The 26,232-nt window shown below is 50.8% G+C and overlaps 2 protein-coding genes across 2 annotated transcripts; both read left to right on the top strand.

Moving 5' to 3' along the window:
- Positions 1-4,048: 4,048 nt before the first annotated feature.
- On the top strand, positions 4,049-16,758 carry TF (transferrin). The gene is made up of 17 exons (XM_066194188.1): positions 4,049-4,173; positions 6,283-6,446; positions 6,622-6,730; positions 7,902-8,093; positions 8,289-8,424; positions 8,698-8,753; positions 9,799-9,968; positions 10,084-10,270; positions 11,224-11,378; positions 11,495-11,588; positions 12,238-12,267; positions 12,913-13,071; positions 14,239-14,383; positions 14,862-14,926; positions 15,038-15,222; positions 15,928-16,114; positions 16,519-16,758. The coding sequence occupies exons 1-17, from the start codon at positions 4,131-4,133 to the stop codon at positions 16,554-16,556; spliced, it is 2,115 nt and encodes a 704-aa protein (XP_066050285.1). The 5' UTR covers positions 4,049-4,130; the 3' UTR covers positions 16,557-16,758.
- A 2,105-nt stretch (positions 16,759-18,863) lies between these two features.
- On the top strand, positions 18,864-25,377 carry SRPRB (SRP receptor subunit beta). The gene is made up of 7 exons (XM_066194192.1): positions 18,864-18,979; positions 19,113-19,207; positions 20,039-20,116; positions 21,214-21,296; positions 21,797-21,933; positions 22,783-22,837; positions 23,511-25,377. Exons 1-7 carry the CDS (start codon positions 18,874-18,876, stop codon positions 23,725-23,727), a joined length of 771 nt encoding a protein of 256 aa, XP_066050289.1. The 5' UTR covers positions 18,864-18,873; the 3' UTR covers positions 23,728-25,377.
- Positions 25,378-26,232: the final 855 nt, after the last annotated feature.

The raw sequence follows: 26,232 nt of genomic DNA, 5'->3' as shown, positions 1-26,232 counted from the left end.
CAGAAGGTGATCTGGGAAAATGTGTTTCCATCAGGCTGCTCTTCCTGCCTTCACCTGCCTCCACCTGCCTCCACCTGCAGGCCCAGGACAGGACAAGAACTTGAGCCCAGCTTTTGTGGCTGACTGTGCTGACATCCTTGTCGTAGGGATGCTCCAGCCTTGTCCAGCTTCTCCGCAAACTGAGAATTCCTATTTCTGGAGGGAACAAGTTAACTCCGGAGAAGCCGAGGCTCCTGGTGGGTGGATATTTTGCCCTTTTCCGTCAGCCCACCACACCTGGAGGTTCAGTAGTTTCCCCTTTGGTTTTTTCTTCCATTTTCAGGGCATTTTCTCCTTAGTCACTCGAGGTGAGCTGGGTTTTCATCACAACTGCCAGCCTGGTCACCCATGGGAACACCAACATTAGCTCCAAAGGTTTCCACTGCTGCCTAGGAGCACCTCTATGGAAATAACTGCTCCAAAGATCTGGGTGAGATAGCTGTGATGGGGTGGTGCCTTGATGGCAGATTTCCCTTTTTTTTGGTGTTTTCCACAGGCCCACACACAGCCCACACACAGGGCTACAGCCCTGTTAAGCTGCACTGGCTCTGAGATGAGCTGTGGTCTGGGCAGCAGCCAGCTCTGTGGTAAAGCCAAACCTTCTCCCACACAGCCGTGCCAGCTCTAACCTTATCCCATCTGCAACAAACGTCCTTTCCTTAGGACACAACCAAAACTCCAGCACGGCCTCATTTCAGCCACAAACCACAGGGCACACACACGGCCTTGCAGTAATGAGGGAGATGTGGAAATAAACAGTATTATTTTTACCTTCTCTTTCACTTGGCATTGTTCTTTCCCCAGGGTTCAGCTGTGTTTGTGCATCACCAATGACCCGTGGTTGGGCAGAGGGTGTGTTAATTTATATTTCTTCATCACTCATGTAATTTTTAGCAGCATCCTCTTTTGGAAAACACAACGGCCGGGATGTGCAGTGTTGCAATGCAACGAACTTGGGATGTGTGACAATAATTCAGGTTGTTCCATGAAGATGGGCACTACAGAAGGGTTGATGTTTCTGGATAACCAGAACAAATTCTGAGGGGCGCTGACTTTGCTCTCTCCTTTCTGGTAAAGCTGCTCCTGCTCACAGAGCATGGAGCTCTTACCTTGAAAGCAACAAGAATTTCCAGCATTCCTAAAAACTGGCCTTTGCTGTTCAATCTCAGCTTTGTCAGCCAGGCACAGGCATTTGGGAGCTGGACCAACCATGTACCCAGGCAGCAAGGTATGGGTCTGACCAGAACCTCTAGAAGGAGGTGTGTGTACTTAGTGAGAGGCAGGATTCACTGTGTGACTAAACGTGCATTTTCTAACACTAAATTTGGCAAAGGAGGTGTCTGATGCGTGTTCATGGGAGAAAATTGACTGCATCATGCAGTCCATCCCTCCTGGACTCCAGAAAGAATGTCATTTTGCTGCTGGAGGCCACCCGGGACAGTTTTCCTTTTCCTTCCAAGGCGTCCCATGGTACAAGGAGCACTGTACTCCTCAGAAAGAACCACCTGGAAGACCTGTTGGGACCTTTGGAGATCAAGGCTTGAACCCTTAGCCCAGGTGGCCTAGAGGACACAGCCCTGGCTGCCATGGGGTACCTCCAAGGAAAGCTGTGTGTTGGAAGAGTTTCTTCTCTGCAGGCTTGGCCACAGGAGTCAAAGCTGTCAAAGGAACATCCACAGGATGGATGCACACCAGGAGGAGAGTGGAATCCATCATGGAGAAAGGTAGGATTTGCTAGCACCAAAAGGAGGCGTAGAAACACCTCTGCATGTGGCTGGTGATGTTCCAGATGACTTGTGGCTGGACATCTGGAAATGCAGAAGGCTGTTGGAGTACAAGGGGTATTGTAATCCAAGCCTCCTCCTTCGCCCCTGGATTTGCCCTGATGCCATCTGGGAAAGCAAGGGAAAGAGATGTGAAGTGAACACCATCCATCCCATCAGCACATCACAGCCATCCCCTTGGCAGGTAGAGAAGGCATTGAGATGCAAGCGTAATGTGAGAAGGGAGAGAGGAGCTGTGAGTTGTCCATGGAAAAATGTCTGGGAACCATGTGCAGAAGGCAAAGATAATTTGGGCTCTTCCAGCAGCTGCTCTTCTGTTTTTTGAGTGGATCCTTTATGTTTTCCAAGCTCTCTTCTGCATCTTTCTCCTTCACCTGCCATGTGCTAAAAGTATCTTTATCTGGGTAGTGCTGTAACTACTTGTGGAGTCAGTATGTCCAAGCATTCCCACCAATATTTATGTGCTCAGGTGCCTTTGTTGTTTCAGCCACAACTACAGTTTCTCAATATGTCTGTTAGAAGATGCACTTTGGAACAAACCAGCAGAAGGCTCTGGAAGAACCATGTGGGACAGTCTCCTGCAAGCCCTTGTGCCTCTTCTTCCCATGGATGGGGATGTTGCTGTGGCTGTATGAGTGAGGCAGGGATCAATGAGACCAGCAGGAAACTGGGGATGGATTTCAGTGGCATCTACCTGTCTTGGTGGAAAAAGACCTTGGAAGGCCACAGCTTGCTGGAGTAAATATGGATGGGAGAGCTTTTAAAATGAGAGGCTTGAGGTGGGAGAAAGTCAGACCCCCTCCAGCTGCAGTGTATTTGGTGATGCTCTGGACACAAGAAATTCTGCTCTTCTGGGAAAGCAGGGAATGAAGGGACGAGAAATAGGAACCAGCCTTGCTGAAGGAAGCGCTACAGATGATGCTGAAATAACCAGCGTGGCCAGCAGTGCCTCTCATTCAGTCACAGGCAGGGTGGGCTCCTGGTACCACAGTGGAAGTGGTCATTGCCTGAGGGCCTCCACCCTCCCTGGGTCACTCTCTAGAGCCAAATCCTTGGCCTGGCACTGGGCTCCCACCTGTACTGAAGCCACTCTGGGCACCACCACCGCCTGCAGGTCACTTTGCCCTGAGTCTCCTGGGAGAAGGGACAGGAGCCATCCCAGGTGCTTCCAGTCAATCTCTAGCTGTGTAGAGGGTGAAGGCTGTAGGAGAGGAAGGACCTGTGCAGGGGATCCAGGAGATCCTCCCTCCAAGGGAGGCTCATGAAAGCAGGCCTGGGAGCTGGACCTCCTGGCTGGGCTTGCAACAGCAAACCTGTAGCTTCTGTGGGGTGCACATGGTGAATGGACCAGCCCTAGCAGCGGTCTAGGGATGCTGTTTGGGCTTAAGGGCTGGCTGACATGCTCCAAGGAATTCTCAGTTTTTGTGCATGTGCCAAAGGCTGAAGCTGGTTCTGTAGCTGTCAGCAAAGATGAAGACATGTGGGCTGGGGCAGCATCACAGAGGGTGCCCTCCATAAACCAAGCACTGGCCCCAGGGGGACAGGCCAGGAGTGACATAATCGGATGGAGAAGGTTTGCGGAGGAAGTGGGAGGAGGCTGACTGCTGATCTCAGCATTTCTTCCCAGGTTCATCCCAAAAATTTACCCAAAGTGCAGCGTGATGCTTCCTTCTGTCTGCAGGGCACTCATGGAGCTGTCTGGTCACTGCTGTTGGCTTTTTTTGCCAGATCATGTGTAACAATCATTTACTGCCTTTCAACCCCGCTGCCATTGCCAGGAGCACGCAAGGGAGCGGGCAGGCACTCAGTGCTGCGAGCCAACGGGCGACAGGCACCTCAGCAGCACTTGCTGGCAAACACACAAAACTTGGCTCTGGATCCAGCAGGACTTTCTGAGATTAGTTCTGGGCAAGGCAGGAGGTGGGCAGCACAAAGAAAATCGCCCCTCCTGCTGCGTTTCAGCCCGCAGGAGAATTCAAATGTCACAACTTGGGAATTTTCCATCTGAAGCCCCTTGTAAAATGCAAAGCGCTGTGCCCTGCTCTGACTCCTGCCTGCGGAAGGGTTCAGTGCCAAAGTGAAAGGCTTCCTAAAAAGGGGCTGATCCAGGGAGGGGGGCGATTTAGGAGCTATTGAGAAACAAGGAAGGACAAACAGTGTTAGGTCATTGCTTCTGCAAACACAGCCAAGGCTGTTCCTCTATAAAAGGGGCAGAAAGCGGTTCCAGAACCATCACAGACTCGGAGGGGACGGTCTGTGACCAAGTCTGCTGCACCCCTCCCTCGGCACCCGACCCCCTGCTCAAGGATGAAACTCGCCCTCTTCACTGTGCTGTCCTTCGGGATAGTGGGTAAGTGTCTGCTGGAAGCAGCCTTTGGGGGAAGGAAGTCAAAACCTCAGTGGAGCCCCGGCTTCCCCCAGGCAAGGCTGTTTTGGAGCTGCAGCATACACCCGACCCAGGCAGCTGTAAAGGAAAAGCCGGGACATGAAGCGGTGCTGGCTTTGGCAGCCGTGGATCTGTCAAGGAGGACGGTGTTTTGAGTGTTACTGACGGCACCTTTGGCCAGCCCGTGGGGTGGAGGGAGGGTTGCAGCTCCCCACACTGCCGATGCCCACCCTGCAAGGAGGAGGGATGCTCCGCTCCCGCCGCCACGGAGGAGAATGCCTGGGACAGGCTCCGCGCTCCTGCTGTCACGGGGTGAGGGGAAAGATCATCCGGCCAATTGATGTGCTAGGAGAGGAGCACGGGCTCAGCCAGGGGGAAGAAATTATTGCTAGACCTGCCTGCCAAACCTGTGTGCATGTGTTTGGTTTAACCTGAGGGCAGTGACAATAAAACAGAGCTTAAATAATGAAAGATGCGGTGTGCTTCCCACTCTGCTCCTGCGCTGCTCTGTCCTGCTGCTGCAGCTGCACTTTGCTCAGGCTCCTGCCTATTTTATGCCAAATTTGTGCTGCTGCAGGGCTGGCTCTGCTTGGATTCTTTCTCTGCTCACAGCTCTGGCAGGCAACGGGCAGGTGGCCGTGGGATCCAGGATCCCCAGGCTGGCTGCACCTGGCCTGGGGACTGATGCTGGGACAGGGAAAGAGGCATCTCCCTCCTGGAGCTGGCAGCAGGTCTCTTCTGATCCCCCATGAAGTGTGGTGGTGATTAATGTCCTCTGGTAGGAAGTGTTCCCTGTGCCTCTGCCATCAGGAAGTCCTTCAGCACCTCTGCTGAATATTAGCATGCAAAGATGTTTTTTTAATGGTTCCTCCTCTTCGTCCCCTGCACAGAAGGAGACAAGAGGTCACCCAAAAGGTCTGTGACAGTGGCCGGAGCACTCAGGCTGCCATTCCCTTCCCAGTGTCACCAGTGCGGCTGGGTTGACTCCTTCAGGAGGTCCCCACCCAGCCTCTGCCCCAGGCAGGATGCTTGCCAGCATTAGGTTAAGGTGACCATGGTTTTGTGCAGCGAAGGCTTGAAAAATGTATGATGAACTTGAAAAACATATGGAAAAAGAGGTGGTGGCCATAGGAATTGAGGCTAAGGATTCTCCCTGCGGCCAAATTCAGCACCTCCACTGGGAGGCCCAGAAATCAAGTAAAGAGAGGCCATTTCTGAGATGAAAGAGAAAATGGAAATGACACAGGTTAATCTGGAGGTGTTTGGATGAAATTTGCTGTCAACAGTTTGGAGGGAGAGAGGGGTGCAAGTGGCCTCTTGGTCTGCATAGCCCTGCCAGGAAGGGGCAGAGTGAAGGTGAAGTGTCAGCACAGGCTGGCCACATCCTCGAACTGCAGGTTTCCAGCATTTCTGGGTTCAGGTTTCTGGAGAAGACATGAATCTGCACCCACCTGGGGCTTTTGCTTTGTTCTGGTCCCCCAGAGCAGCCACTCAGCTGCCTTTACCGGTTGGGGGACTCATGGAAGGACTATGGCACCTCTCATGGGGTGCAGTGGAGCAGGTGAGACATAGAGACAGTTCAACGTATCAGATCATTCAGCTGCCAAGGAGGTGAGAGTGGCAGTGCATTGCACACAGCCTGGCCAGGTCAGAGCTGCTCCCCCTCTGGGGTTATTGGCACAGGCACTGCTTCACTGCTCCAACTTTTCTCTCCATTTTTGCAAAGGCTTGAGCTTGATTTCTATTGAAGTGTGTAGATTTGTTCTCCTAATCCCATGGATGTTGCTGTTAGTCCAGGCTACTTGAATCACAATAGTCCAGGGACAGGAATGATTGTCCCAGATGTTCCTGATGGTGCACATGGCAGGCAAGAAAGAAAGAAAGAAAGAAAGGACCTTCCTGCATGTCTTGGGAGATCCTGCATGTGGCCATCACCCAAGGCCATGACCACAGAAAAGCAGTGACCTTGTGCTCACAGGGAACCATTGACCTTGTGCTCACAGAGATGCTGTTTCTCTCCAATCAATGCCTTTCTACCTCTCTGAAACTGTTTGTTTCTGGTTCTTTCTACAGCTCTGTGTTTTGCTGCTCCCCAAAAGCCAAGCGTCAGGTGGTGCACAATATCCTCAGCAGAAGAGAAAAAATGCAGTAGCCTGAAGGACCACATGCAACAGGAGAACTTTGCTTTCAGTTGCCTGCAGAAAGCATCATACCTCGACTGCATAAAAGCCATTTCGGTGAGTGGGCAGAAAATTCCCCTGCTGGGATGTTTCAGCAGCCTTTTACACCTGGAGATGGAGTTTCCGTCACTCGTTACCTGTGATTCCCCTGTTGTACACAAGGATCCAGGACAGACTCTGGGAAGCACTTCTCCTGCTCTTTGTTCATTGATGAAATCTCTTTGTTGTTTAGAATAGCGAAGCAGATGCCATTAGCTTGGATGGAGGTCAGATTTTTGAGGCAGGCCTTGCTCCCTACAAGCTGAAGCCCATCGCTGCTGAGGTCTACGAACACAGTGAAGGTACATTTCCATGCAATATCTTTAATGCAAGTGGTGGTAATAAACTGAGAGTGCAAAGGCCATCCTTTCCATGCAGATTTCCCACATATTTGGGTTTGGGGTCCAAGATATTGCCCCTGGTTTCCAGCTCCCAGAGGGGAAGGTGTGGGGGGAGCAGTTCAGAATCATCACCCGTGGTCACAGGATGCAGTGCCCCATTTCTTGTCATTTGCTGCACTGAAGGTCTCTGATCCCATGAGAAATCATGGTCCTCCTGAAACACGGCATAAAAATTGTGCTGGTCCCAGAGTTCTGCTTTCAGTGGCCTTGAACTCTGTGGGTAAAACATGGAGCTGGGAGGCACAGATAAGTTCTGTGATTTTCTGTGCAGTCATCAAGACAGAAAAAAAAATATTGGAGAGGCAACAACATTACTAGTGGTTGGGAGGGAAACACAGCTGAGATCACTGAGGCAAGAAATGCAGGCAATCCCCAGGAAAAAAGGAGAAGCATAAAAAGGGCTCTTCAACAATCCCTTCTGATCAGAGTGAGATCCATGGCTCCATCCCTATTCACTCATTGTACCATCCTTCATCTCTCCCATCTTTTTCCTGGGAGCCAAACAGATGCTATTTCACATCCAAAGCTCCCATCTCTTTTGACCTCTTCCCTGGATTTCAGCCTGTTTGTACACAATATTCAGGATCAAAGCAATGCGGCAGAGTCATTCCCAACGTGGTAGCTAAGAAAAAGATCTTAAACCTTAAAGGCTCTACCACCCCCAAAACTCAGTCATTGTATCCATACATAGCATGTGACAGTCTGAGTAAAATTCTAAAGACTAAACAAGAGTTTCAGTCTCACAAGCTGTCCATGGGCAATGCATTTGAGAAGAGACTTGCCAGTGGAGATTTGCAAAAAGATTTTTTGAAGCTCCTTACAAAAACTATGGCACCTTGAATGTGATAGCATTTTCAGGTCACTTACTGTAAGTTTTAATGTGCAGCATTAGTTCAATACGGGCAGCATTAGCTTACCCCCAAGAAAATGAGAAAACCACAAGTGTTCAACCAAGTTTGCTGATGATTTGCAAGTGCAGCACTTTGTTCCCTGAAACTGGGGGTTCAGCAGGATTTGAAATGTTCCTAAGTCCTTTTTCCTCATTGCTTTATTCCTTTTCCCTGCTCTGCAGGCTCCACTACCAGCTACTACGCCGTGGCTGTAGTGAAGAAAGGAACAGGCTTCTCCATAGATGAGCTGAGGGGCAAGACCTCCTGCCACACGGGGCTGGGCAGGTCGGCTGGCTGGAACATCCCCATTGGGATTCTCACCCACCGTGGGGACATTGAATGGGATGGCAAAGACTCGGGCTCCATTGAGCACGGTGAGCTGGGGCACGGTGAGATTGGCAGTGGGAGTTACGCCAGGGCTGGTGCCACGGTGAAAAAGGTGTTGCCCAATCTTCTGTGGGGCTCTGGAGGTAGCTCGCAGGTCACTGACATTTCTTGTGGATCCCCTCCCTTCCCAGCCCTCCTAAAAGTGAATTTTTGACCAACTATGGCTTCCTTCTCCTCCGTAGCCGTGGCCAATTTCTTCTCTGCCAGCTGTGTTCCTGGTGCCACCACTGAACCCAAACTGTACCGTCAGTGCAAGGGGGATGCCAAGACCAAAATGTCCCGCACAGGACCTTATTCTGGATATTCTGGAGCTTTCCAGTGAGTGAGAGTTATTTTTTCTTTGGGGAAACATTCTAGCCCTGACACATGCAAGTTTTTCTTATACCAAGGAGGGGCGTGTTGGAATCAGGGGTCCTGAAGAGACTGAAGTACTTCTTCGCCAGTACAATTTCTTCCCTTCCAGCATTGCTTTTTTCGTCAAGACCATTGCTCTACAGCTGCAGCTGATGCCAAAAATAATTTGTTGAAATGGGAGATAGGGAGTCACAATGTCTGTTTTTCTAACTTCTCTTCTGTTCCTCCCACCTGCAGATGTCTAAAAGATGGGAAAGGAGAAGTGGCTTTTGTGAAACACACAACTGTTCAAGGTACACCTGCAAGATCCCTCATTTCTCCTCTTTCTGGTCCCACCTCTTGCTGCCTCGCTATCCTACAATTTGTCTACACTGTGCAGCTTTCATTCCTCTCCAGGCCCAAACGCTTCTTTCATCTCTTGAAAAAAGCTTTGCACATTGTGAACTGACTCGTCCTTCTTACTGAGAAATGGGATTGTGGTGGATCCATTTTTTCTTCTCTGAGGTTCTTCTTTGTAGCTGGAAAACCTGCTTGGTGCAATATCTCAGAGCCAGCTGTAATGTGAGCAATTGAGCAGGTCACCTATCCCTCTGGAAGGGATTTTGGAGGGAATTCAGCCCACAGCAAGAGTTCACTAGCTCTGTGGAGACCAAGGGTGGCCTGGCACACCCAGGACCTGCAGTGAGCTCAATGGAGGCTCACCAAGGTGGTCATGGGGCAGGGATAACTGTCCTGAAAGCAGGTGCTCTGTGGGATGGGCTTGATCAGCCTGGCAACTGGATACAAGGTGGAATTTTTTTCCCCTTGAGGACAGCGAGGTACTGGGACAGGTTGTCCAGGACAGCTGTGCTCCCTCCATCCTTGAAGGTTTTCAAGATCTACCTGGAACATCCTGCTCTGTCCCTGTCTTGACCAGAGATCTTCAAAAGTCCCTTCACACTTGAATTGTCCTGTAACTTTGTGATCTCAGTCCTGGGCTTTGTCATCAGCCTTGACATTAGTCACCTACTGGCCTTCACAGACCATGTGCAGCTCCTGACCTGCTCAATCCATCTGCATGGGATTTGTAAACCCATTTGGATCCCTTTGTGCACAAATCCTTGTACTGTTGGGTTAGTTACAGCAGAGGCCAAGGTGTTCTCTTGATCTCCCTTCCAAAAGCATTGCCTTCATATGCCCAAGTTGACCCCATTTTGCAAGGGAGGCGCCTGCCCCCCATCTTCTGCAAAGAATACCCCCCGGAGCTTCAGCAGAAATTAATTAATTACAAAGCTTCCCAAACTGGCCTTTCTGTCTATTTTCATGGTGATACAACTCATGGTTCCTCCCTTCCTTCAGAAAATGCCCCAGCTGAGAAGGATGAGTACGAGCTCCTGTGCCTGGATGGCACCCGCCAGCCCGTGGACAACTACAAGGCCTGTCACTGGGCCAGGGTTCCTGCTCACGCCGTTGTGGCTCGAGATGACAGCAAAGTCAGTGACATCTGGAACTTCCTCTCCAAAGCACAGGTATCACCAAGCTCTCCTTTCCTTCCTCTAACATCCCCTGTCCTCTGGTTTTGGTTGCTTTCTCCAGCTTTCCATGAGAGTAGTTATTTGCTGATTATTTTTCCCTTGGTGGCAGGAAAAATTTGGCGTGGGCACAACCAACAACTTCCACCTCTTTGGGCCACCTGGAAAGAAGGACCCAGCTCTCAAAGACTTGCTTTTCAAAGACTCTGCAGTACAGCTGAAGCAAATCCCGTCACTGATGGACGCTCAGCTCTACCTGGGCTTTGAGTATTACAGTGCTGTCCAGAGCCTCCAGAAGGGTAGGCAGGACAACAAACACCAATGTCGTGTCAGCATGGGCTGTGTGGAAGAATTGGCATTGGCAAATACAGCCAGGCAAAAGGAACATGATTTTTTTCAGACACAGACTGTATCGTCTGCAAAATATTTCCTGTGAAATCACAGAACCCTCACAAACTTCACCTTCATCAACAAAGGAATTTGTTGTACCCAAACCCAAATCAGCACACTGACAAAAACGAAAAATCTACCCAAACTCCACACCAGTTATTCAGCTGGTGGCAGAGATTGGGCATGGTCAAAACTGCTGCTTAGAAAAGCCATTTCTGGGATGTAAAAAGAAGGAACATGTCAGGACACCAGGTTCAGACACTTGAGGGAAACAATGTCCTTGATTTCCATCTAGACTAATCAAGCATTTTCTGATAGCTTTCTGAGAGTCAAACACCCCACAAATGATCTCTGAAACCCATTTGGAATTCATTCAGTACAATTTAAAGTACTTCACTTCTGTTAAGTGGCATTTATGAAAGGGTTTGAATGGACTTCACATAGTATCAAACCAGATAATTCAAGTGCCGTTTTACAGAAACGTAACTGGGTTGTAATTTTCGAGCTCAGTCTGGTCTTAGTCTCATGGGCTGTGAGGAGTGCAGAAATGTGGGACATAATACAGGCAGCAATTCCAAATACTGTTATCAGAGGGGTGTTTAATGGTTGTGCTCTTTTAGCTAACAAAAATCTGCCTGAACGGCTTGCGTTATGCAGCAATTCACCTTTCTGACCTGTAAACTGATTTTTGAGCCTACTTCAGCTCAAGAATCACCTTTTCCATTCTTGCCAGCCCAGGGCTTAATTAACAAGAACTCCTTGCCCTGAGCAGCGGCAGGCTGGTGGGTGCAGGCGGTTTGTGGCCGGGTCCCTTGCCCCCAGGACGTGGCTCATCCCTGTTTTCCCTGTGCTGCCTTTGCAGACCGCCTGACCCCCAGCCGCAGAGGCAGCAAGATCCAGTGGTGTGCCATTGGCAGGGACGAGAAGAAGAAGTGTGACGTGTGGAGTGTGATGAGCAACGGGGATGTGGAGTGCGTGGTGGCAGAGGACACCAAGGAATGCATCACGAAGATCATGGTACAGCTTTTTTTTTTCCTCTTTTCTTCTCACTGTGAACTTCTCAGGTGCTTCTTTTACCATCTGAGCTCTGGAAAGCGCTGGTAGCGTTTCATTTCTGCACCTTTCCCTTGCAGAAAGGTGAAGCAGATGCCATCAGCTTAGATGGAGGCTTTGTCTACACTGCTGGCATGTGTGGCTTGGTGCCAGTGATGGCAGAGAGCTATGAGGGTAAGCACAGCTCTGTCTCAGGGTCCAGGTGGTGGGGAATGGGCTGGTGCCAAAGTGCCAGTTTTATTCTGGAATCTTACAAAGCAGCTGCAGTGCTGCATCCTGCAGAAATCATAGAATATCCTGGATTTGGAAGGGACCCACCAGGATCATCAGTCCAACTCATGGCCTGCACAGACACTCCAAAAATCCCAGCCTGTGCCTGGGAGCACTGTCCAAAGGCTTCTGGAGCTCCAGCAGCCCTGGAGTCATGCCCATTCCCTGGGGAGCCTGGGCAGTGCCCCACCACCATCTGCGGGAGAAGCTTTTCCTGATATCCAGCCTAACACACTCTGAGGCAACTCTGCTCACTATTGCACACCTTGTCTTTCCATGAAAAGCAGAACAGCCCTGGCGGAGCAGGCATGGATAGTCAGGAACTCTTCCTTGTTTTAATTAGGATGCCCTGGTCCTTTAGCACGAGCCTTGGTCAAACTGCTTGTTTTAGCTCAGAGGAGCAGAAAGAGGCTGTGCTTTGTTTTGCTGATTCACAAGGTGTTATTGAAATGGCCGCTTCTACAAGAGAGTTTCCTCCAGAAATTAGTGAGCTCAATTCTTTTGGATTTGAGATGTCTTTAACTCAACATCTTCTTCTTCTCCCCTCCCACAGATAATCACTGTGAATCACAAGAAGAACCAGGTAATTAATGCTAACAGAGGGACAGAAAACAGTCCAGAGGGATATAAGTAGAAAAGTAGATATGGGTCATGAGTGGAGAATAAATGGCCAGTCTCCACCCAAAGAGTGTCCAGTGTAGACATTAGAATTTTGAGAGATAGGTTTAGCAGTTAGAGGGAAAATTAAGGGCTGCAATAAGATCACGGTGAAGCATTTGGTGTTGGCAGAGATTGGTGTGGTCACACCATAACAGTGGAAGGCATGTGAACAGAGAAAGAGAGTCTGGGCTGCAGCATTAGGAAATTGTTCTTTCTAGAAATGGAAAGGGGGAGAGGAGGGGAGGGTTTTGTCATTTGCTAAGGAGAGAATAAGAAATCAGGGGTGACTAGGAAATCCTCACATGTCTTGCCTTCTCATCTGCCTCAGAGCTTTGGAGGGCAGGGAAATGTCAGGGATTATGATTTTGCAGGAGTGTGGTGGAAGTAGATGCATCACATCTACAAGTTCTTCCACTCTTGCTGCCTGGCCAAGTATTTATAAGCACAAAGTAATTCTGTGCTGTTTGTAGGTGCCCTTTCCCAAGTGAAGCCAAGTGCTCTCTCCTAAGGGATCTCAGTGGGATCTTTGGGTCAGGCTTCAGTTCTTCTCTGTTTTATCCTCTGAAAGCAACCTACTTTGCTGTGGCTGTTGTGAAGAAGTCTGACAAGGACATCAGCTGGAACAACCTGCAGGGTAAGAAGTCGTGCCACACCGCCGTGGGGAGAACTGCTGGCTGGAACATCCCCATGGGCCTGATCCACAACAGGACAGGCAACTGCAACTTCGGTGAGTCCAGTTGGGAATCCATTTCTTTGAGATGGGAATCTGCTCACAAAAAAAATGTTATACCATCCTGCATTGGGTTTTCAAAATTTCTTGCACCTCAAAGATTCCCTCTTGGAGGGAGGAAATGGAGATGACTGTTATTTAAGGTTTCACTGAGCGAAATTTTAGGCTTTTGGTGTCTGCTTCAGAGTAGGCACATCAGCTGCTTTGGGGGTCTTTGCTTTCTTCTCACATCTCTCCCCTTCCTTTTGCAGCAGCCCAAGAGGTATTTCCAAAAAGGGAATATGGGCTGCCCCACATGGGCCTGGTGCATGTGCAGGGTGTGCAGTGGGGATAAAAAATGAAACTCAACGGGAGGGGAAGGGCTGAGAACAGGTGACAGAGGCTGATCTTCAAAAAACTAAAAGGGTCTGATCTGGCTGCCTGAGAATTCGCTGAGAGTTATGGTCCAACAAAAATAATTTGGAAACATTATCAATGTTATTAACCAAGACAAAGTAAGCATATATATATTAAAAGGAAATCTCTAACTGCACAGAGATATTAGTGTTAGTAAGTTTTATTCTTGGCTTCTCTTCCCTCCTGCCTTCCTTTCCCACTGTCCCTTCTACCCCAAGAGCTCTGACACTGCTCCCAAATGCACCTCTGCTGACCCAATAAAGGTTGTGGAGGCTTGGGCTGGCTGTGTATGAGCTGGGAATGGTTTGCAGGGAAAACATTCCTCTTTTTATGCCAAGATAGTGCCTATTGCACCTGAACTTTAGGCCCTGCTTCATCACAGAATCACAGAATCATGGAAGGGTTTGGGTTGGAAAGGACCTTAAAGCCCATCCCATTCCACCCCCTGCCATGGGCAGGGACACCTTCCACTAGACCAGGTTGCTCCAAGCCCCATCCAGCCTGGCTTTGGACACTTCCAGGGATCCAGGGGCAGCCACAGCTTCTCTGGGCAGCAATAACAATAATTATCAATGATAACAGGACCCAAGTTCCATGGTCAAAGCTGGATGCATGAGATTTGCTGCCCACTAAGTCATGCTCCTTCTCCCAGCCTGTTTCCACCTCCCCAGTGAGTGCTAACGCAAACTCAGGGCGAGAACATGTCATTAAAATAAAACCTAACTTCCCAGGGCAGGAAAAGTGAATTTCTCTTCTTCCTGCCTCCAGATGAATACTTCAGCCAGGGCTGTGCTCCCGGGTCTCCTCCCACCTCCCGCCTCTGCCAGCTGTGCAAGGGCTCCGGGGGGGTCCCTCCGGAGAGGTGTGTGGCCAGCAGCCACGAGCAGTACTACGGATACACCGGAGCTTTTCGGTACGTGCTGGGGACACCCAGGCTGCCTCAGTGTCCTGGGGCTGCCCACAGAGGGGAGGGCACAGGGGAAGTACAGCCTCATGTCGACACTAATTTGCTGACCTACTCTTTTTCTCCATTACACCACTGAAAGTACATATCTCTGTAATACTATACATGTGCCATGTGCTTTTCCTTTGCTTTCTGAAAATAGATGTAAAATATCCCTGTTCTGTAAAACTCATGTCCTGGTGCCTCCAGGCAATTCCAGAGAGGCACGAGCCCTGCCACAATGGCAGAAGTGCTCCTCTTTTAACATAAATAAGGAGTGAAAAGACTGTGTTTCAGACACATCTAAAAAAATCTAGGAGCAGGGCTCCTAGACCTGTATGTCCTTGGAGATTAATTGTACGGAATAAGACTCAAGTCTAAATCAAATCTGTGGGAAAGGGACAGGATTCAAGCATTTACATCACTGGCCTCCTTTTCTACTTCCCAGGTGTATGGTCGAGCAGGGGGATGTGGCCTTTATCAAGCATTCCATCGTTGAGGAGAACACTGATGGTAGGTGGTCAGGGCTGCCTTCCCCATCTGCGTGATTGCTTAGGTGGTGTTGAGGCTGATGTTCTCCTGCTACACAAGATCTCTGAATCTCCAAACCCATTCTCTTTAAAGGCAAAAATACAGAAAGCTGGGCCAAAGATCTGAAAATGGACCAGTTTGAGTTGCTGTGCACTGACGGGCAGCGGGCAAATGTCATGGACTACAGGAGATGCAACCTGGCCAAAGTGCCTACCCACGCTGTGATGACACGTCCTGAGAAAGCACTACAAGTCCGTGAGATGCTGGAGAACCAAGAGGTTTGTAGTGCTGAGAGTAGGAGAAATATTTTCGGCTTGCTCTGATTTTCCCCAAGTCAACGTAAGGTGAAAACTTCTATCTCACTGCTGTGGGGTGACAGCCTTGTCCCTTGGCCTCCCCCTTCCTCCATCCCTTCCCAAGTGCTCTTTCTGCTCTGCCACCTTAGCAAACCCACCTTTAGGTAGCAGTGGGATTGCAGTTGTTGCTGCTGTCACACTATACTTGTGTGACATGTGTTTATCACCTCCTTTCCAGCTCTTGCTGGGGTGTTTCAGAAACTCCTTTGTGGTGCCTGGTCTGTGCCACAGCTGGGTCAGGCTCAGTCCCAACAGCAGCTTCCCTGCACACACACAGTCCTACAGCTGCTGCGCTGACCAGAACCAGCTTAAGCCATCTCTGTTTCTCCCTGCAAACATTAATATCAGCTCCACCATCAGGGTCTGGTGAGAGATGCTTGGGGCCTTTTGCTTCTACTCATGGTTGAGTTACAGGATCTGCTGACAGCATCTCTGCACACAGGGGCATGTTTAAATACAGAAAAAATGTGCCTACCAGTGAGCAATCCCTCCTCTAAGCATACAGACAGAAGGTTCAATCCTAAATTTCTGGAGCCTGGCTTGGGGCTCCCCAGGCTGATGATGAAGAACCAGGAACAAGAAGTAGGCCAGCTTTCTACTTCTCTCCTCTTTGTGCTTTTATTTCAGAGGCTGTTTGGAACAAAAGGCAGCAGGAATAAAGATTTCAATATGTTTGCATACGAATCCAAGGATCTTCTGTTTAAAGATCGGACAAAGTGCCTGATCAAGCTCCGTGATGGAATGTCGTACAAGGAATTCCTTGGAGATAAATACTATGCTTCACTTGCCAGCCTCAACACCTGCAATCCATCAGGTAACTGGAACAGCCCCAGAGGAAGTCGTGAATTGCAGTCCTTAGCTTGCAGGCATGAGCAGTTTCTTCTGGAACTGTCCATTTAATGCCTTTAAAGGAAGAAGATGCCAATACTCTTTTCTCAAAGTTCCTTGAGTGAACTGAGAACAGACTTCAAATCTGCTGCTCTGGCAGCAGGGTGAATAAAGACCTTTTCCTCACCTTTGGAAAATATGGACTTCGAGGAACTGCACAGAGAACCCCCCTGAATGCATCAGTGTGGGATTTGTGGTTAAAGCTCTGTTTTTGTGGCACGCTGTGGATTTTCCATGGTGTGACATTGTTGGCACGGCTGGGTGTGTGCTAGTGGGACGGGAGTGCTTAAAAGCAGGATCTGAACTTCTCCCTGTCCTTTCCCTTTCCAGATCTTCTCCAGGTGTGCACCTTCCTTGAGGACAAGTAGTGAGATGGGAAGGATCCTCGAAGTGGGGGAGAAAACCTCAAGCCATGACTCCTCTCGTGCCCTCAGCACCGAACACTGACCCGCAGAGGGCCCTCTGCCTTCACCGCTTTCTCTGCCCCCCCTCATCACTCTGAAAGTAGCTCTTTGAGACTTTACAATTCTCTGCTGCCAGAACAGCAAAAAATAAAATCTCAAATCTAAATGGGTGTCCTGAGATTTTTCCAAGTGGTCCTTAAGCCCATCCCTTCCTCAGTGCCGTAGGACAGTGACAGCCATGCTGTTGTCACTTACTGCTCTGCCCCCTAGGGAAACTTCTTTCACCATTTGTCAAAGCAAAATGGACTGAATATACCCTGGAGCATAATTAACAGATGCTTTGTACTCTCTGTGCTTCTGCTTTGCCCAGATTATCCCACTGTCTCCCTGGCAGCTGAGGATTCCCCAGCATGGTTGGGACACAGGAAGAGGGAGAGTGTTGTGTCAGGGAAGCTGAAGGTTGAAGGAGGCATAAAAACCACTCCAAACCAAAATAATACAGTGAGAGTTAGATGGGAGGTGTGAACAGAAACTGCTGTGTCTGTCTCAGATCTCAGCTGGCTGGGTCTGAGTCCCTTCCACCGGGCAGGACTCATTGGGCACATACATGTATTGATGGGGAGAGTACAGGCTTAGGCTTCCTTTCTGGAAAAATCTAGGATCGGCTCAGAAATGTGGTTGTTTTGGTAGTCTGACCTGACAACAAAATACAGTTTGTTTTGCCTGATTCTGACCTACAGTGAAAATAAAAAGGTGAGACAAAAAGGGCTGCTGAAGCTCTCTGCTCCAGAGGAACAGGCTCATCCAGGGTGTCCCAGTCCTGCTGTCAAGGCAGGCATGGAGGATCTGCTGAGAGCACAAAGCTCCTGGCTTTGAGGGAATGAATATTTTGATGATTTTTGGATGCATATGGTAAGTGTGGTTAGGAGTCCACCAGAGTGGCTGAAAATCCCCCTGGATGGTAGAAATGCAGAGTGTGACAGGAAAGGATTAGTTGTAGTCAGTCCCTCAATTTATATAGGATGAATACACTGGACAGGTGTTTTTTTAACCCGTTCTTCAAAACTAGCAAAGAAAGAGAATTGGTGCCTCTAACAGGCTGTTTCTACAGCTCAGTATGGCTACAGTCAGAGAACTTTTCTCCCACAAAGCTGCACCATCTGCATTGTCCCATAAGTTGAAGGCATGGATAAAAGGACCCTCACTAGGGGATCACTCAAGGTGAAAAGGATCTCCAGTCCAGTCTCCTGCTCAAGGAAAGGGATCAGCCAGGGTTCTCAGGGCTTGACCTCCAATGATGGCAACTCCACAACCTCCCTGGGCAGGCTGTCCTGCTCCTGGCAGCCCCCAAAGGAGAACATTCCTCTCATATCCACTTGGAACCTGTATCAGTTCAGTGTGTTCCTGTTACTCCTCACCCTGTACCACTGCGGGAAGCCTGGCTCTGCTTCCTGATGCCTGGCACAAACAGCCTGATCTTCCTGGGACAGAACAGCCCCATGGAATGCTCGAGGTGTGGAACAGAGTGGCTGGAAAGCTGGGAAAGGCCCTGGGGGTCCTGGTGACAGCAGCTGGACATGAGCCCAGGTGTGCCCCGGTGGGCAAGAGGCCAATGGCCCCTGGGCTGTCCCAGCCGTGGTGTGTCCAGCAGGCCCAGGGCAGTGACTGTCCCTCTGTGCTGGGACCTGTGAGGCACCTCCAGTCCTGGGGACAGCTCTGGGCCCTCACACCAACAGAGACATTGAGGAGCTGGAGCATGTCCAGGGAAGGGAACGGAGCTGGGGAAGGGTCTGGGGCACAAGTAGCAGCTGAGGGAGCTGGGAAAGGGGCTCAGGCTGGAAAAAAGGAGGCTCAGGGGGAAATCCCGGGCTCTGCACAGCTCCGTGACAGGAGGGGACAGCCAGGTGGGTTCAGGCTCTGCTCCAGGGAATAGGGACAGGATGAGGGGAAACAGCCTCAAGTTGTGCCAGGGCGGGTTCAGGTTGGACATCGAGAAAATTTCTTTCCAGAATGAGCTGTCCAGCCCTGGCACGCCTGTCTGGGATTTATAAGCCCTGTGTATGTGACACTTCGGGACATGGCTAAGTGGTGGCCTTGGCCGCGCTAAAGAGAGCTTTTCCAGCCTAAAGCATTCCATGTTTCCCCAGGCTCCCCCAGCGAGTCCCTGCCGCCCCAGATCCTCACGGAGAGAACTACAGCTCCCATCAGCCCCCGCGGCCCGCCCTTCCCGGCGTGCCGCGGGGCCGGAAGCGGAAGTGTGCTGTGGCCACGTGTGCGAGCCATGGCGGGCGGGCTGGAGCCTCACCTGGAGGCGCTGCGGCGGGAGCTGCACGGTCCCGCCGTGCTCTCCGTGCTCGTCGCGCTCATCGCCGTCGCCATCACCTTCCGTGAGTTGCGGGAGCCTCCCTTTCCCCCCGCTCCGCCGCCTGCTGGCATCCAGCGCTCGCTGGGGGGGCGCCGGTGCCGCCAGCCGCGGGCTCAGGTGTCCCCTTCTCCTCCTCATCCTCCTCTCTCCCGCAGTGATCTGGCGGTTCGTGCAGGGCAGGAGGAGCAGCCGCAAGGCCGTGCTGCTGCTGGGCCTCTGCGACGCGGGGAAGACGCTGCTTTTCGCGCGGGTGAGCGGGGAGCGGCGTGGGGCGCTCGTGTACGGAGGTGAAGGAATTCCCTTTAGTTCGGCTTTTAATCTTGTAGTGACGCTTGAAAGTTGGGGTTTATAGAGGTAAGGAGGGATGGAGACCGAGTTTTATCTGGCGCAGAGTGTCAGAAGAAATTGCGTTTTGGTTTGAATTTGTCACAGTAAAAGGCTTAGGGACACTTGACCTCCCCGCAGTCTGCGGCTCCTCCCGAGGGGCAGCTCCAGTCTCTGCTCTCCGGGACCAGGGACAGCACCCGAGCTGTGCCGGCGGAGATTTACGTTGGATATCAGGGAAAGATTCTTCTCCAGAGGATGCTGGGGCACTGCCCAGGCTTCCCAGGGAATGGGCACAGCCCCGAGGCTGCCAGAGCTCCGGGAGCCTTTGAACAATTCTCTCAGGCACTGGGTGGGATTGTTGGAATGTCCGTGCAGGGCCTGAGGTTGGGTTGACGATCCTGTTGGGTCCCTTCCAACCCTGGATATTCTGTTACTGCTGAGTCTGAGAATGAAAGGGGCACAGCCATGCTTACCGTGGCCCCAGCTGGAAAACTCTGAAGGATTTGCAGGCACATCCTCTTCTTGGCGATTCACAACATAAATATACACTTATTTTCCTAATGACCATTTTTAATTAACTGGGGAAAGCAACCCCAGCAGCAGCTTCCTGCAGGAAACTGAGCTCAGATCTCCAGTGCCCATCGCCCCTGTCAGACCATTTCAGTTTCTGGGCAGACTGAAGGTGCTGCTGGTGCTGCTCCGAGGGTGTGGAGCCCCCGAGGTGTTAGTTCTGAAGCTGTGCCTGTTCCCCCAGCTGCTGTCGGGGCGGTACCGGGACACCCAGACCTCCATCACCGACAGCTCTGCCCTGTACAGGGTCAGCCAGGACAAGGTGAGTGCCCAGCACCAGCCCTGACTCTGCTCTGCCTCTGCCTGCCACCTTTCCCTGCTCCCTGTGCCAAACCTGTCCATTCTTTGTGCTGCTCAGCCCCCAGCTTGGTCCGAGTGCAGGGCAGGGTTTTTCCATGCTGAGAAAGTCGGGAAATACTGGGATGTGTTAGAGCCTGCTGGGCTCCACAGGTTCTTTTTCCTTTGCTTGTAAAACAGTGAAACCTTCCTGACTGAAAACCACACCTGTGGGTTGGAGACTGGGGGGGTCTCACTGTTCTCTTGCCTTGGTTTATTTCCTTGGCAGCAATTTCTGTTTCCCCCGAGCAAACCTGAAATTAGAAGCTTTATCAGGTCTAAGCAGAGGCTCCAGCTGCACTTTATATGGTCTCAGGAAGGATTTTGTTATTTTCAGGTCCTGGGCTGCCACAGACCCAGGTATTTTCAGCTTTTGGCAAATCTTTCATTCTGGAAATCTCTCTCTTGTGCTGGCAGCACATGTGACAGGGAGAGCAGAATGCTGGCAGCACTTTACTGCTGGTGAACTGTGAAAGTAGAGGGTGGTTTTGTCAGTCATTATTAACAACAGTCATAATAAGGTGGTAAAAGGACATGCACAGTTTTTAACATTTTTTTTTTCCGTTTTCATGTCTCTTTAATTCGGCAGGCAAATATTTGGAAGGGGTGAGGATGGAAGGCAGATTTCTGTTTTTTGATCCTTATTTTAATCATAGCCAAGGTTTCCACTAAAACCCAAGAGCAGTGGGCAGGGCTGCTGCAGCCTTATCTTGGGAGCACTGACGTGGCCTTGCTCAGCTGTTTGTTCTCTCCCACGTCCTGCCTTTGGCCCCTTCCTTCCTTGGGAAGGGAAACCTTTGCAGCTTCCAGTTAAAAAGGGCATTTCTGTGTTATTCCCAGCAAGGTTTGGTGTATTTAGGAGAGACTTTGAGTAAGTGAGGCTGTAGGTTTATATTCTGTGTCAGGGGCAGATGGGATTGTGCCTTCAGGACACAAATCCAGGGTCAGGCTGGTTTTCCCCAGTCTATGCTCACTGGAACCCCTGGATCAGGTGTTGTTAACACCTTCTTGCCTGTGTTCCAGAGCACCAGTGTGACCCTGATCGACCTTCCAGGCCATGAGAGTCTGAGGCTGCAGTTCCTAGAGAGGTTCAAGGCTGCAGCCAGGTAACGTGGAGGGGATCCGCAGGGGAGGAAGGGGTGATCCTTTGGAAAGGGATAAACCAAATGATGGTGCTGGGAGTGCTGTAAGCTGGGCTGGTGGTGCCCTGAGAATCAGAGCTCTGCTCTGGGGTAGTACTGGTTGATTTTTGCTTTGCCTTCATAGAATATCCTGAGTGGGAAGGGATATTCCACAAGGATCATGGAGTCCAGCTCCTGACCCAGGACAATCTCAAAAATCACACCGTGAATTTCCTACTTCCCTGTGCTTGTAGTGCACCAGGAGGCAAAGCCACTGCATCAGGGAGGTCTGGGGGGATGTGGGACATCCTGGGGCAGACAGGGGAAGAATTCCTGCTGCAGCTGGCCATGGGGTGTATTTCAGCCAGCACATGCTTGGGCTGGGTGAGACCAGGTGTGCAAATCTCAGCCCAGGCTGGAATGCTTGCAGGAGAAGGTGACAGCACAACTTCATCCCCAGCACCTGTCCTTCCCTCTTGCCCCAGGGCCATCGTGTTCGTGGTGGACAGCGTGGCCTTCCAGCGGGAGGTGAAGGATGTGGCAGAATTCCTGTACCAGGTGCTGGTGGACAGCACCGTGCTCAGGAACGCGCCCGCGCTGCTCATTGCCTGCAACAAGCAAGGTACCCTGGGCTGCCCTGGGGCTGGGCATGGCCAGTCCTGCAGGCCAGGGCTTCCTGCCACGGCTGCTGAGCTTGGGAGCTGGGATTTCAGCAAAGGGAAGGCTGGAATTTAGGTTTAAACTTTGGCTGCTCAGCAGGAGTGTTCCGAGGGCCACTTGGGAGAGCTGCAGCTCTTTGGGTGGGTAAGGCAGGTGGCTTTTGTGTGGCTTGTTTTTCTTCCTGCTTGCTTTGTGCAGAGCTGTTCCTCAGTCTCCAGGCAGCAGGAAATGGGATCAGCTGGAGCATAGTGAACTATGCCTACACACTTGGCAGCTTCAAAGTTAAAACGAGTTGTTCAGCTGCCAGGGTTCAGTGTTTTCTCTGGTTTGGAGCAGCAGTAACATCCAGCTGTAGGAAAAGAGTCAATTTTCAGACTGCTACAGATTCTTCTGTGGAAGTGTTGGTCCCTCTGTAGCAGTTGGATGTTTTGGGGCAGTATCAGATTTGGGTTTTGGAGTTATTTTTTGCACTAACCTCAGCTGCCTGAGGCCTTCATGGCTCTGCATCCCACGGTGGAAAGTACAGGACAGGACGGGGAGTGCCGGTGCATCAAACCCATCCTCTGAAGTATCTTCCTACCCAGGAAGAAGAAATTAATTCCCTGCATTGTATCAGACTGTTGGGTTGTTCCCATTCATGCCTGCAATCCCAAAGCTCCAGCATCCCTCATCTTACTGCAGGCACGGCTGTCCTTGTCCTGGTAACTCCAGTGACTGCACAGTGTGAACTGGCCTTACTTCAGGGGGAGGAACCAGGTTCTGAATTCTGACAGACAAGCAAAGAGCTGATTTCATGTTCTTTTCTCTCTAGATGTCACAATGGCAAAATCAGCAAAACTCATCCAGCAACAGCTGGAGAAAGAGCTGTAAGTATGGAATGGGATCTCAATCCCCCTGACCTTTTCCTCTTGCCCTTTCTCTCTTACCTCATTGCTCAATGAGCTCCCTGGAGCCATGTCTGAGTTCTCTATGGAGCTGGGAACAGTCTGTTCAGTCTGGGGCTTGGCAATGCTGGGTTTACAGTTGGATTCCATGGCCTTAGAGGGCTTTTCCAAGCTAAATGATTCCGTGGATCTATAATCCCTTTGGCCAGCAGACGGCAGCAGGGGTGTTTGTGCTGTGCCTCTTCCAGGCTGAACACCCAACCTTCCGGTTTTTAGCAGAGGAGTTAGTTGCCACATACTCGCATTCTCCAGGAGAATAAGGATTGCTTGTTCTGATGTTGAGCATTTGCCAACTACCTGTGTGTAGGTGTTGTATTTCTAGGTAGTTACTGTGCCCTGTTAGGCACTGTTATTCCAGTGTTTACTGTGGTCAAATTGGGATAAGGACATCCCCTCATCATCGGACTTGTGCTGTCCTTTATTACAAAACCAAACCTGTTTGAACACCTCTCCCGGAGTGCCCTCCTACTCCCTTGAGACTCTGCACTTGGTGTAGCTGCCATGCTGCTGGCAGAGCTGGATCATCCCAGAGCCATGGTGCAGGTGATACTCCCCTGGTGCTCAGTTCCTGACCCTTTTCCTTCTCTCCCTGCAGCAATACCCTGCGGGTGACACGCTCTGCAGCCCCCACCAGCCTGGATGGCTCAGCCACAGGGGGCCCTGCCCAGCTGGGGAAGAAGGGCAAGGACTTTGACTTCTCCCAGCTGCCCATGAAGGTGGAGTTTGTGGAGTGCAGTGCTCGAGGCAGCAAGGGAGAGGAGGGAGAGGCTGACTTGGAGGGCCTCGAGAAGTGGCTGGTGAAGGTGGCCTGAACAGAGATGGACAGGGCTGGGGGGCTGAAGGGAAAAAGATGGTGTGGGGCGCTCAAATCTCATCTTGATGTAAAAAGAAGGAACTTCAGCTGAAAGTCAGCACTGTGGTGTCTTCCTCTGCTGCTCGTGGGCTTGGAAGTGACGTGACGATTGCTGGTGTGGTTCCCTTCGACTGTCCATTCATGCTGCAATGTTTTTATTTTCTCCCCTCTTCCCTTGCCCTCCTCTGGGCTGCTGAACCTCTGGGCTTTTCTTTTTCCTTAACCTTTAGGCTTTTCATTCAGTAGCTGCCAAGCAAATTAGGAAGGAATGCACTGGCAGGTGAGTTTCAGAGCCCAGAGCGTGCCTGTCATTTCCTGCCATGGTTTAAACCCCTGTTGCCTCTCAGAGCCACTGACCACCTTGTGATTGGGGCTGTTGGGGAGCGCTGCACAAGCTCCCTAACTTGGGCAGGCATTGAGAGAGTGTAAAAAGCTGGTTTCCTCTTTGTATCTGCCTTCCCATCGTTCCAAATTGCTGCAGCCCTGTTTTTGTGGGGCTGGAGGAGTGTGAAATGCCCAAACCAGACTGCCTGCCCTGCTTTACTCCCTGGGCCCAGCTCTGTGCCCATGTCTGGTGATTTCCTCTCCTGATCAGCTCCTGGGAGTTTTTCTTCAGCTGAGGGCTGTGTCCTGAAAGCTTCACTCTGCTTCTCCTTCCAGGCTCTCCTCCCACAGCCAGGAACAATCAATCTTAAGAGTGGCAGAACTATAGGGGGTCATGGCATGAAACTCTGAGATGGGCACAGTTTCAGATCCATGCCTGCCTCTGGGACCTGTTGTGCCAGGCATTTGCTGTGCAGTCTCCTGCTGCCTCCTGCTCCAGTGGCTGCAGGAAGCTCTCGCTTTGTGTGTAATTAATTCGTCGGCACTTGTGGCAAAGTGAGAGGGAAAGTCAAGGAGCTGCCAGCACGTGGGTGTGCTTCCTCCTCCTGGCAGAGATGCTCAAGGAAGAGGGGAAAGAAATGGGAGATCTTCCCAGTTTATGTCTCACTGCACATTGCAGAGTCTGAGTGCAGTGACATTTTCCCTTTGTTTGTGCCTTCCCGTGTTGTTTTAGAGTTGAGGGGGTGGCTGGCTCCTGGCAGACTCCTTTTGTAGTTTGTAGCCCCCTCTCCCCTGTGGTTTGGTGCCTCCTTCACCACTCAACTCATCTGTTGTGTTCTTTTCCTTCTCTGGGGCTTTTCCTGCCTCCCTGTAGCATTGCCAGGTGTTGGGAAGAGCAGGAACAGCCTTCAGCAAAGCCCTGTGCTTGTGATGAAACTGATCCTTGCATTTCCAGCCTCAGGAGCCATCCGAGCTGGAGGCGGGGAGGGTTATATTTACCAAACATGATGGATTCTTCTGTTTCCTGCAGGCAGAGTCCTGTTGGAACATGTTTGTCATGCTTTGAACTCCTTTAGCTGGAGGTCTTGGGCTGCCTGCCTCAAATCCATAATGCTGAAGTGATTTTAGGCAAAAAATTGCTGTTTCTTTGGGTGATTGTTCTTGCAAAGATGCAGAGGCCAAGCACCAGCCTCAGCTTAAGGGGGGAAGGTACCATGAGGCCATGGTGGGTTTTAAGTTATTCTTTTTAAAAGTATTCCTTAAGTAAATTCCTTTTTTGCTTAAATCTTTGTTCTCAAGTCTTGCTTCAGTCTGTGTGTTTGCCTTGGCTCTTCCCAACAGTGTCACGTCCCCATGGATGGGGCTCTGCTCCTGCTCAGCACAGTTTTGGGGATCACCTTCTGCTCTGTGGCCAGGTCTGTGTTGTCAAAAAACATTGTTTTCTGCACACACAGGGCTTTGGGGTTGGGTGGTTTTTTTTTAGTTTTGTATTTACTCCTTGGTCCGACTAATTGAGAGATTGATAATCACACAGCAAAAAACGCCCACAAATCGTAATTGAAAAGCACTTTGGTGATGTGCACAGGAAAGCTCCAGCCAGCTGTGGCGGCTTTGGTGACAGAGCAGCACTGCTCTGCCCTGGAGGTGGCTTTGGCACCCTGTGGCTTTGCTGGATGGAGATGAGATGCCTCAGCTGTCCCAGGCTGGGGAGTGGCTGTACAGCCGTGGCTGAACTGGGGCTGTGCCTGGAGCTGCTCGTGCTGAAGCACAGAACAGAACTCCAGGAGTTTTTTGGGCCACAGTCCATGATTATTTAAATATTCAGGGCTGGTTTTCCCCCGTGGCTGAAAGAAAAGAGCAGAACTGGAAACTCTGAGTGTTGTTTTCTTGTTTTTCTTTATTCCCCAGTCAGCTCTGTGCTTTGTTCTTTGCTCCTCTGACCTTGTTCCCAGCCCGTGGCTCTGCTGGCCGGGTGTGCTGCTCCTGAGGCTGCAGCTCGGCAGGGCTGTGTTGGGATGGCTCTGGCAGGACAGTGGGATGTGATGAACTCAGCCCCTTCTTGCTCCAGCTGCCTGACCCTGAGTCAGGAACCCGCTGTGTTCACACATCCCCAGGGACTGAGGCCCTCACTGTGCTAAAG

This window comes from Chamaea fasciata, unplaced genomic scaffold, assembly GCF_029207755.1.
Source record: "Chamaea fasciata isolate MVZ Bird 193981 ecotype frontalis unplaced genomic scaffold, bChaFas1.0.hap1 SCAF_11, whole genome shotgun sequence".
Classification (NCBI taxonomy): Eukaryota; Metazoa; Chordata; class Aves; order Passeriformes; family Sylviidae; genus Chamaea; species Chamaea fasciata.
This window is presented reverse-complemented; position numbering and strand designations above follow the sequence as displayed.